The 12743-nt window shown below is 36.2% G+C and overlaps 1 protein-coding gene across 1 annotated transcript in view; it reads left to right on the top strand.

Moving 5' to 3' along the window:
• The first annotated feature begins 1589 nt into the window (after positions 1–1589).
• Positions 1590–12743, top strand: part of LOC150075225 (alpha-mannosidase 2-like) — a 253553-nt gene continuing 242399 nt past the window's right edge. Inside the window, exon 1 of the mRNA XM_090388915.1 lies at positions 1590–1875. Within this exon, the coding sequence (XP_090245041.1) occupies positions 1711–1875 (165 nt within the window). The 5' untranslated portion in view covers positions 1590–1710. The remainder of the gene's footprint in view (positions 1876–12743) is intronic.

The following is a 12743-nucleotide window of genomic DNA, read 5'->3' as shown; positions in this document are numbered from 1 at the left end:
ACCCGGTGTGTGAAGGACGGTGACGTTACCACTGTGCTACCCGCGCAGACTGGTGCAGTCACACCTCAGAAATGCTGGAATTACAGTGTTCGACTGGCCTGGCAACAAGACAGATTTAAATCCTATTGAAAATTACTGGTACATAATGTCGCCTAAAATTGCTCAGAAGAAACCAACAAGTAAGATTCAGCTGCAGGGGAGCATTATAAGGGTATGGTACCACGAAATTGGGGAACGTATAAGTTGATTAACTCTATGCCAGATCGTTGCGAGGTTGTAATTGCAGCTCGAGGAGGAATAACAAAATATCGAGGACTTATTTTGCTGATTTACAGTACATAATACTATTGTGTCAACTTGTCATTTCAGTTTGTACACGTAAATTCAATAAAATGTATGTTTGGTTGTCATGATTGCTATTTGCACGATTTCTCATATTTTCATTAATTACGCATTTTATCCTTTGGGAAGGTATTTATGGCAGTTAGGTATATCAGGTGGAGTCTTTTCATTGGATTTCATTCGCAGAGATATATATCCCATCTAACAAATGCATTTCGAATATTTCTGCAACCCGCAATGCAGCGCAAAACACATTATTTGAAAAATTCACAAGTGATGCAGTTTTTTGTCCTCCATTGTATCTTCTATATTATTATTAGCCATTGTACCATATTAGCCATATGGTACAAGGAAACCTGAGACTTATGCTGCACCAGCCAAAAAAAAAAAAAAAAAAAAAAAAAATTCCGAGTTACCCTGAGAGAGAGAGAAGAATGACGATATCCAGCTCAGCACTCTGGGTTTGCCAAGCCCATACTCACCAGATGTGAGCCCCAGATTATTCAACGGTCAATAACGAAAACAGCAACTAAAGTTATTGGGGCTCCGTGGACTCCACTAATAACTTTAGTCCGCAAAGAGCAGTGTAATCTGTTGTACACGGTAATACTAATTTATGTATGCGGCACACGCAGGTACGAAGTTTGTCCACGTCGTTGGTTCTAGACTGTAATTCTATAATCATAAAAATCTTTGTCTATATTACTAGTGCTATTTCATGTAGAGTTTTCAGCACTTGCGAGATGGATATGTAAATTATGAACAATAAATACGTTAACTATAGAGAATTTTTGTTTTATTCTTATAATTATAATTTGGTTAATAATAGTACAGTAATACGATTGAGCCAAGTGGCATATTTCTATTAGTCCCTAGTTTAACTAGTAGGTGGCGCTGCACGATGATTGTGAACCGGTCGTGCTTTACTGACGTACGCGGCTACATCTGTTGTCCTATAAATTCGTGGTTGTGTTTATAGCGTACACGATGTATTATCGTTACGAGTTATAATAATTTTATGCGGTGTTTTGTGTATTTTTCCCTTGTTTTTTTACCCTTGTATTGTATATTAATACTCACTGGAATTATTACTTTATAAAGAGCCAAAAATTAAAAAAGAAAAAAAATATATATGTTATGGTTTGTCTTGTGTATATTTAAAGTTCTCCTGGGTGATTGTATCGTTATTGCGGAAAGACGTTCAGAAATGATCGTACTACATGTTAGACTAAGAAAATCATATTTAGACAGTCACTTTTGTTACTGCGTAATATTTTTATGTTACAGCATGAAAAGTTTTACGTATAATCTTTCTTTTCTTTAGTCTTCTGTTTTCTTAAATTGAGTAAGGTTGGAGGTTGATGATTAATGACAATGATAAGGTTCCGCATAGGACCATCGGTGTTCCAGCTTAGGAAATCGGTTACAGTACTAGGGGCGATATTCTTGACGTTTGTGATAGGTATAATGATTGGAAGTGTGCATTTTAACGTGCCACTTAAACCGAAACCTGGATACAGAATAGAAAATAAGGTAAGCTTATTTTTAGATAATCTGTGGGTATATAGTTCACTTAATTGCTTTCGTCGTATTAGCACTGCAGCTCATATGCATCCTGGAAGTATCCTTGGAGGGGATGAAAATAGGAGTACTTCTTTCCATCCGACCCTCCCAGGAAACTAATTTTAATCTCCTGCAATAGTTTGCCGGTTAGAAAACATAAGTACTAATAAGCACCACAGCAATGATAATGCACATGAAATGGTACTTCATTTTTTTTTTAAATCACCCTCAGTTACTTTGTAATCATTAATTTGGATTTATTTTCGTTGGGTGATGCTTTCGGTAGAAGCATTGTTTCACTTTATAATAAAAAAGAATGTTTAAGTAAAGCAGTCAAGGATTTTGGGACCCCAATCCCTATGGAGTCCTCTTCTTAGGCTGTGTACCCTACAATATTTATTCCTTTTGGAAAATATAAGGATTGGTGACTGGAAATTTTAACAATTACCAGCACACATTTAATTATTAATTTGGATATTTTTAAAACTATAATAGTCTGCCTTATGTTGTTAATGTAATAGAAAATTTTCGTTTTGTTTATTCATAAGGAGCTTATTAATGCATAAATACATAATTTTATGCAGAGAAAGAAAATGAATGATTTCTTTCTAAGGTAATGTTCTTCCTGCTGCCTTCACATGAGTCAAGTTATTTAAAATACATAAGCAAAACAATTTTAAATATTTGAATGTGAAATGTTTACATCTTATTTAGTTATGTTTACAACATCAATTTATTAAATGTTGTGAATGTGTGAAAGGCATACATGAGATATTCTTGATCACTAAATTAGAATTACAAAGTAATTGACAATTCACTCTGTGTAAGGTTTGAGCTTAAATTGAGAGATTCATTGGATACTGAGCAATTTCTTTCATAGTTAAATTATTTTAAATGAAGTAGGCTCTGTATTCAACTACTCTGAAAATCTTGCTCTAACAGTGATGATGTTTCTAACTGTACTTTGTAGTTGGTTATTGTTTTCACTACCAGCTTTGCAAGACACAGCAGATGCATTTTTCAATATTTCATAATGAACTCCAAAGTCAACTATAGCAATTACTTAATTTACTTATTAATCATTAATAAAAATTTATTGGTATCCAGTAAATCTCACAGTTTAAGCTCACATGTTAAGTGGAGTGATGTGTCCATTACTCTGTAATCTGATTTAGTGATCGATATTATTTATTAACTGCAACATCACCCAGTAATGTTTTTCTGTTTTATCTCTTTGCTAATATGGGCTGAGAAATGCCAATTGAAATTTAATATTGACAAATATAAGTTACAGCACATGGGCAACAGTAATCGCAACTAATGTACCAACTGTGTGGTACTAACTCAAGGTAGTGGAAAATGAAAAAAGACCTGGGGGTAATTTTTCAGTCTGATATGAAATTCTCTGAGCAGTTCAGATGGCTGCCAGGACAGCGCATGAGGGTTTTTCAATGATATACACAAATTTTGTTAGCAGGAATAAAGAGGCAATTATTCCTTTGTATAAGGCAGTTGTTAGGTCACATTTTGAGTACTGCATACAGGAGGCCTCCTTTTAGAAAGAAGGACGTGAATCTGTTGGAATGGGTGCAGAGAAGAGCAGCGACATTAGTGAGGGGGAACAAAAGGCTACTTTTACCATGAAAGGCTTCCGTTTTGCAAATTGCGGTATGTGTAAACTAGGCACCTGTGAGGTGATCTGATTGATTGATTAAACTTAATGCTAATGATACCTTCCTCTTGTTCAAACTACACACAAGGGGATATAATTCAAATTGAGGAAGGATAGTTGCAGAAATTTGTTTTCAGCTGGTAGGTAGTTCATTGTTGGAACAAACGTCTATCTGTTGCAAAAATGGGCAGTTTGAATAAATTGAAGACAGAACTAAATGAACTATTGGAGGAGACAGACAGGTGACGGATTTTTTTTTTTTTCACTGATATGCTGTATAAACTTGCTGTCTTGCATCATTTGGCACTAATAATACTATTATTTTATATTAGTATTATTGATAATGCTAATATAATATTACTAATATTATATTAATAGTAATATTTTAGATTACAAAATATAAGAGCAGTGAAGCTCAATCTTTCCTACATAAATAATGTTAAATATAAGAGAACTTCTCATACCTTTTTTGTAGGAAAATTCTTCAACCCAATGCTCACATCCAATTTATCCAGTTAATACATTAGACATAATGTATTAACTACTTCTCCTTCAACCCATGGGTTGAAGGAGAAGTATGGGGGAGGGGGATGCCGGAAACTTTGCTCTAGAGACTAAACATGGGTTTCACCACTTCAAGCCTCCAAGCAAAGTGGTGGTATTTCACCGGTTGATGAAAGTCATCTACCACCTACATACATACATATGTTTTTTTTTTTTTTTCTGAAAAAAAATACCAGTGTACAAATTTGCCATCTCACGTCGTCACACTTTTTTTTTTAAAAAAAATTTTTTTTCATGTAGTACCACCAAAAAAAAACAACTTAAAAATCATAGGTGGTATTTTAATTAAATACTTTGTAAAAGTACTGTAATAACATACTGTGAAGAAAGATCAGTTATGAAAGGTAACACGTGGCACTTATGATGTATTAGTGCCTTAAGTGATTTTTTTCTCTTTTCACATTGCATTAATTCTATACCAGTGAAGTAAAACTGTACCTATGCAAAATCAGGTAAAATTGATCTGATTATAATGTTGCAAATAAATAGAGCATTATTTGAAAAGGACTTTATCATAATTTGATTAAAGGAACATTATGCAGCACTTTACAAATAATTCTTTCCTTTGTTTCCAAAGGAAATTGAAAAACCACTCCATTTTAAAAGTTCATAAAAAAATTAAGTTCAGATTAATGGAAGAATTATTCTATCTAAAAATAAAATAGCATATAGTTAGTAATGAATAAAATATCTTTATATAACTGATAAACAAATGCAGTCACGAGTTCATCAGAAAACATCAATGTTTTTTTTGTTTATTCATTTCTGCTTTACATGTTAATTTTTTTTTTTTTTTGATTAATCAGTTGATCACAAATTTTGTTCTTCAAATTATTATTTATTTTAATATACAGATATTTATGATTTCCAAAGTTTTTCATTTATATCAGCAGTAGATAAAATCTTTAACATCTTAGTTGCAGAATTCCATATTTTGTTTATAGTGTATGATAAAACAGTTCACTAGATAGTTTTTTTGATAAACTTCTGACATCTTTTTCCCTAAAGAATTCCTCATGTGTGAATGTAGATGCAAATACCTATTCAGTTTATCAGCAACCTGAGCAGGGCCATGAACAGTTAACCCGTTGACATAAAGTGGCCCAGTTTGGTTCAACCCCTTTCTTCTACTGTTAATATAAGCATAAATTCTTTGCTGCCCATCTTTTCATTCTTTGCCAGAGAATTCTTATCTGCCTTAGCTTGCCTAACCTCCTCTGTGACTTGATTACAGCTTAATTTATATATACCATAGGCTTCTGTATCATCTGATAATTTATATGCATCCCATACATTTTTGTTCTCTGCCACAGGTCTCATTAGTTCATCTGACCCCCATTAAGGCTATACCTTGAATGATATCCTAAAAGCATTCAGGGGGATTACCTTCCCCCTGAATGCTTCCCATTTAGAATTTGCTGCTGGTAACATCATCAGTTGATCCCGTTGCATAGAATTTAAAAACTGTCTAAGACCACTGCAGTCACCCTTCTGAAAGCAAAAGCCTTTCCTTTTAGCCTTGAGTAGTTATGTCTTTAGGTAAATTTCACATCAGTACACTTTGATCACTACCACTCAGTGGGTCTTTTACCTGCAGTTCTTTAATGTACAAAGTATCACTTCTGACAACCAGATCAAGAGTACTGCTTCCTCTTGTTGCCTCTTTAACATGCTGCTGTAGAAAACAGTCATCCAGTAAATCCAGAAAAGTCTTGCTAGTGTGAGTTACCAAACCACAAATTCCAGTCAACATCTGGAAAGTTAAAATTCCCCATTATAAGTCCTTCTGATTTACAGGCCCACTCTTTCTCTCTATGGTTGTTCTTTATGCTTGTCATAGTCAATTATGGTTGTTCTTTATGCTCGTCATAGTCAATTAGGCCTATAGCATACTGTTACTCTCATTTTTGTTTTCCCATTGTTTATGTCACACCAAACTGACTCATCATTGTACTAGTCACTCATGTTGACTGAATGCACTGCCTTAGATTTAATATGCTTCTTAACTAAGAACATAAACCGTGATCCCTCCTGTCTTGTCTGTACTTCCTGTATACATTGTACTCCCCCATATTTAAATTCAGCATCACTTGTATCTGAGTGACACCATGTCTTCGATATCCCTCCATTTGTCAGCATTTGATGACTTAATCAGTACGTACTTCAATAAATTTATTTGCAATGTTCCTAGCATTAGTGACATGCAAGTATACATGCACGTGTTCTTACTGTTAGTTACCCTGACACAGTCCATGTATTTGCTTTTCCATGATCACCCATAGCAGGGCTTGAAATTCCTGACACCTTGCTTTTCAGACTGCTGTATGTTGCAATAAACAGTGCAAGAATTACTTTCACCTCTGCCTGTGGCTTCAATTAATCTTTTAATCTGTTTATCTGCTAAGCTATCAGTTTTCCAACCCACCTATCACTGCCTTGATAGTATCAGCAAATATTCTTGCACACCTATTTTAAGTGTATCCCATCCCTGTAGAAGAAGTTTCTCCTGGTAACAACCACAGACCATGCTGGGAAAAATTCTCCTCCATGAGCCTTGCACATTCTGTCCAGGGCTAGATAATTGTTGGGTTTCTTAGGAACATTAGCAACTTGGGCACATATTGTTTTATTGTGTATTATGTCTGTACCAGTATGTGGATTCATGGGCCAAATTGCACGTTGAGTGGGCTGAAAACCCTGAAATAATTTGAAATCCTACGTACTCTGCCTGAGATCATCTAATTGCAGTTTCAATTGAAGGGGACTTTAGAAATTCTTCCAGCCATTGCCGGTACTCAAACCCAGACTTTTCCATACGAGTGACAAAATATTATACTATGGTGGAGGATGTTAATCTGTTGACATGAAATTTTCTTTAGAGGTTTCCTAATGATATTTAATGTAAATCCTGAAATTTTGAATTAGTTCATAACCACTATTTTGAATTTAAAACCGTGTTTTTTTGAAGGGGTAAGTGGGAACTACGGAATGCCTTTGGGCATGAAATCTTTCCAAGTTTTTATTTATTAATTTAATCTTGGTGTCAATCCAAAATTTCCTTCTTGAGTGATGTATGAATCTATAAATGATATTTTTGTTTTGCATATATGCTTATCGATCACTGAATTATGACCACCATTCGCATGGATAACAGCTGCTATTCATTTGGGCATTGACTCCACTAGGTGTCTTAAGATGTTCATAGGGATCTGTAGCCATTCTGCTTTCCACCCTGTCTGAATAGGTGATAGTTGCGTGTCCATATGCCTGACTCCCTTTTCCAAAACATCCCACAGGTGTTCAATTGGATTGTGGTTGGGCAATTTTGGAGGCCAATCAAGATGTGTGATATCTTCACTGTTTTCCTCAAACCACTCATGCACAGTGTGCCCCTGATGACACAGCTGTTATCTTGGAAGATCCTGTTACTATCCTGGTCAAAAATGCAACATGACAGGGTGCACATGGTCTCCAAGAGCTGCCAGTAGACCTTGCTAGCGAAATGTTGGTCCATAAGCACCAGGGGTCCTAGTTCTTGCCAGAAAACATGCCCTACATTAAGTAACCATCACCACTTGCCTGGATAGTGGGCATCATGCCTGATGGGTCCATGGACTTGTGTTGCTTGCACCACACATGATGGCATCTGTTAGTGTGCTGCACCAGGTATTTGGATTCATTCGACCAGCACACTTGTTTCCAGTCCTCTAGTATATATCCAACTAGTGTGTTGTTGACTCCACAGCAATGCTGTCAACATTGATCAGGTGAAGGTGTATCTTGGGTTGTCTTCTGTGGGACCCCATACATCTGTGTGGCCCATTGTCATTTGGGATATTGTATTGTGATGTCAGCTATTGCATAGTGTATTAGGAAGTGCATTGAGTCCATATAACACATGCACCCTTTGCTTACCACAAACATCCACCTTGCATAATCCTTTACAGTTTTGTCAGTGGGAGGTGATTAGTATTAATAGCGGAGAATGATGCAAGAAAGCAAGCTTATAAACCATCAACCAAAAAAAAAAAATACTACAACACTTCACAAATGCTTAGATGGTATTGATGGGTGAATTGAAAATTTTTTTTTTTTTAGGGTGATGCTGTGTAAGCTTGCTTTTTTGCATCATTTGCCCCTACTGATACTAACCACCTCCCACCAACAAAACTGTTAAGGGTTACACAAGGTGGATGTTCATGGTCAATGAAGGGTGCAGCGCATTGTAGACAGCAGGTCACTGTGTAACAGTTGACATCGTAATACAGTATGGGAAATGCAAGAACAATACCCCAAACAGGTTTGACCCTTGATACAATTCTTTATTCACCTTAACCACAGTGGACCTAAAGTAACCAAGAGCAAATCATGCCCTTTTGAAAGTAAAAATATCATAGCAAATATCATTGGTATGATATTTTTACTATACCCAATAACTGCTATTTTATCACTTTGACTTGCATGACCAGATGCAAATTACCACTGCTCTAGAGTAGGTTAGTTAGTTAGTTATTTTTATTTATTTTTATTTTTTAGGAGCATTAGCGGCTAAGGCCATATTGCTCCGGGGATATGCGGTGGTCATTCCCTGACCTTTTCATATCCTCCGTATTTGGTGGTCACGGGCTTGAACCCTGGTCTAGTCAAGAAACGTGTGCTATGCACCGCTGCTCCTGCCCACCTTGCTACGGAGGCACCCCTAGAGTAGGAAGCTGTTCTGCTTTTAATACTGTGAGTAGTGGACTGTACATCATAGTCTACTACTGATGAGGTGGTAATAATTCAGTGATCACTGAGTATATATGATTGATACTTAGTTCACCTTGATATGTTTAGTAGTTGAGAGATTGGAGAAGAGTCCAAAGAAAGCACTGTTCTGGGAAATTTCTGCTCAGTTGCTTTGGAGGTTGTTTCAACAGAGCAGCAATGATTGCAATTGGTCATTTGTGGTCACCAAATGCTCGATAGTCCAGAGTAGATCCACTTATGAATCCTTGACATTATATAATAAAACATTATGGGAATCTATTATATAAGTTTTTTAATAATTCAAAAACTTGTGAATCCTTTGAATAAACTCTTTTTCCAAAAGACAATGATATGGAATGAAACAAACACAAATCTAACAACACTAAACACTCAAATAAAATTTAAAGGGAAGGAAATAAATGCAAATATAAAATGAGATTTAATGTTTACTGGCATCTCCTACTGTAATGATCCAGTAACAGTAATTTTCTGAGTATAAACAGAAATAAATTTTCTGTTTATACTCCGGGATGACCAACTCTTCCATTAAGTCTCAATTTCTATAACAGCATGGCTCCAGGAACTTTGAACTCCAAAGATCTTTTCTGGAGAGACTCACTCCTTGAAAGCAGCAGAAACTTCTGTATAATGTTCTATGTGTGTGTGTGGATATTGTCCTGACCTTGCATTGCTTTTAACATGACTTGTTAGAAACAACTCAGTTCTCCTCTTCAGATTATTTTGGTACGATGGCTTTATCGAATCTTTTTGAATTTTTCTCTAAGCTTTTTTTTATCATCTTGTTATTGTTTACCCTTTCATGAATTCATGTGCTCAAATAAAGGTAAGCTGCCATAACTGAGGAAGTCTACCAGTTTATAAGTAGGATACTGTTGATGAGTTTGATTTTATGATAGCTGAAAGCATTAGTAGATGCATATGATGCAATAAAACAATCTTTATTTTTTTATTTAAGCTATCAAATTCCACAACGACAGATGAAGTTTGTTATAGCAATCAACCACCCTCTAGCTAAAGGCAAATTTCCCCACATCTAATCTACAACTGTCTTTCCTCAATTTGAATTTATGTCCCCTCAGGTTCATAATCTGAGCAAGCGGAAGAATCCCATCAGAATTCAGCATGCTCAAACCATTCAAGGCCTTGTACACCTCAATCAGATCACTTCGCAGGTGCCTAATGTCCAGCTGCTGCAATCTGCAGAACTTGAAGTCTTAATTGGTAAGAGGACCCCTTCGTTCTCCCCTCACCAATCTTGTTACTCTTCTCTGCACATGTTCAAGCAACTCTACATCTTTCCTAAAATGAGGCCTCCAGACCTGTATGCAATACTCAAGGTGTGGCCTGACCATTGCCGTATAAAAAGGATAATCATCTTATCCCTGCTAGCAAAATTCCTGTATATCATTGACAAGATCCCATGAGCTGCTTTGGCTGCCTGTCTGCACTGCTCAGAAAACTTCATATCTGACTGCACAATTACCCGAAGTCTTTTTTATTCTCCAGTACCCTGAGTGTTGTACCGGAACGGTTGGTATGTCACTCAGGGGTTACTGCTACCCAAGTGCAATACTTGCATTTATCAATATTAAACTTCAGTTGCCACCTCTCAGCCTATCTTCCCAATTTTTCTAGATCTTGTTGCAGTAGCATACTGTCATTAACAATGCTGCCAACCTTTGTATCGTCTGCAAACTTGGACATTAAACCTGATATACTTTCATTGATAAATATAGAAAATATCAATGGGCCCAACACCGAACCCTGGAGGACTCCACTAAAAGCATTGGTCCACGAAGAGCAGTGATTACCACTCTTGTCTTCTGCAACTCAACCATTCCTTTATGGTTGCATGGCAGACAATTTGTGCTGTAGTCTTCCATGTGTAACTGTATTAATAGCTTTCCTGAAATCCAAGTATATGATATCAAAATTATTTTTTGCATCCAGTTCCTTTTTCCCTATCATAGTATCCAATCAATTTGGTGAGACAAGACTTCCCCTTACAAACCCATGCTGTCTCCTAACTATAACTGCATCTTGTCAAGATGATTCTGCAGTACTTCTTTAAGATATGAATCCATTATTTTCCCCGGAACAGAAGTTAAACTAATAGGTCTGTAATTGCTCATGTTACCCTTTGTGAATTGGGGATACATTTTCACTTCTCCAGTCCGTGGGGACCTCCCTGAATCAAAGGATTCTCTCATAATTATGGATAAGGGTTTGCTTACTTCCTTTGCTGTCTCCCTTAATAAACTGGATAGGTTTCTTCCACCCCAGGTGCCTTTCTTATGTTTAACTTCAATTTCTCTTCCACTTTCCTCTCAGTTAAGTCATTTAGTCACAAATCTTTTAGCTTCCTATTAGTGTTTGATAAACTTCTGGCCTTCCCTCCTTTACGGAATTCCTCAAGTCTGAATGTAGATGCAAAATACTCATTCAGTTTGTCAGCTACATGAGCAGGGTCATCAACAGCCGAACTGTCAGTATCAAGTGGAACAATCTGATTCTTCCCCTTTCTTCTAGAGTTTACATAAGTAAAGAAGTCTTTGCATCCTTTGCCTGAGATTTCTCATAATCTGTTTTTGCTTGCTTAACCTCCTTTGTGACTTGATTAAAGACTAGTTAATATCTACCATAGGCTTCAGTGTCGCCTGATACATATATGCATCCCATGCATTTTTCTTCTCTACCGTGAGTCTTATTAGTTCATCTGACATACATTTAGGCTTTAACAGTATTTCTTACCTTGAACAGTATTTCTTATTTGGTATGAAAAGCATAGTAACTTCCAAGATTAATTCCTTAAATGCTTCACATTTAGAATTTGCTGTTGGTAACATCATCAGTTGGTCCCACTGGATAGAATTTAAAAACTGTCTGAGACCATCATAGTTACCTTTACGAAAGCAGAAACCCTTCCGTTTACTCCTGATGGTAATTACATCTTTAAGTAAATCCCACACCTATACACTGAGATCACTGCCACCTAGTGGTTCCTTTGTCTGCAGATTCGTAATGCATGAATAATCACTGCTGATAATCAGATCAAGTGTTACTTCCTCTGGTTGCCTCTCAAACATGCTGCTGTAGAAAACAGTCATCCAGTAAATCCACAAAAGTCTTGCTATTGTGTGAGTGACCAATCCACAAGTTCCAGTCAATATCTGGAAACATAAAATCCCCCATTATAAGACGTTCTGTTTTATTGGCCAAGTGTATTTCTCTGTGCAGTCGTTCATTGTACTCATCGGAGTCATTAGCTTTTGACTTGCACAAAATCTAAGGCAGTGCAACTGGTTGCATTGCCGTAGATTTTGTGTTTCCTAACTAACAGCATAATCCTCCTTCCTTTCTATCCTGTATGTCCTTTCTGTACACATTCTATTCCCCAAATTGAAATTCTGCATTCCTTATATCCGTGTGGCATCAGTTCTCTGATATCCCAACAGTATCCACCTTTGATATTTCGACCAGAACTTCAAATTCATCAAATTTATATACTATACTCCTGGCATTGGTGTACATGCAAGTATACAACATATATCAGTCTACCAATTTAGGAAACAAAGTTAAATTATATTAAAATGAAATTTACAAAATAACTTGATCAATATTTAAAAAAACAAAACACTGTAAATTGGTTTCTCTGGAAACCAATTTACTGTGTTTTTGAAGCTTATGTAAGAGGCTGTCAGTTTTGTAAGTTTATGTTTTAGTACACATAGTAATTTCATGTTGAAGTATTAGTTTTAAATCTGTAGTAGTGTTGAAAAATTTTGTACTGGGCTGTTTTTGATTGCTGATTCCTCAAAGCTAGGCTACATGA

Source organism: Mastigoproctus giganteus, chromosome 14 (assembly GCF_048544385.1).
Source record: "Mastigoproctus giganteus isolate SK-2022 chromosome 14, ASM4854438v1, whole genome shotgun sequence".
Classification (NCBI taxonomy): domain Eukaryota; kingdom Metazoa; phylum Arthropoda; class Arachnida; order Uropygi; family Thelyphonidae; genus Mastigoproctus; species Mastigoproctus giganteus.
Note: the sequence above shows the minus strand (reverse complement) of the source record. Positions and strands in the feature narration are given on the sequence as shown.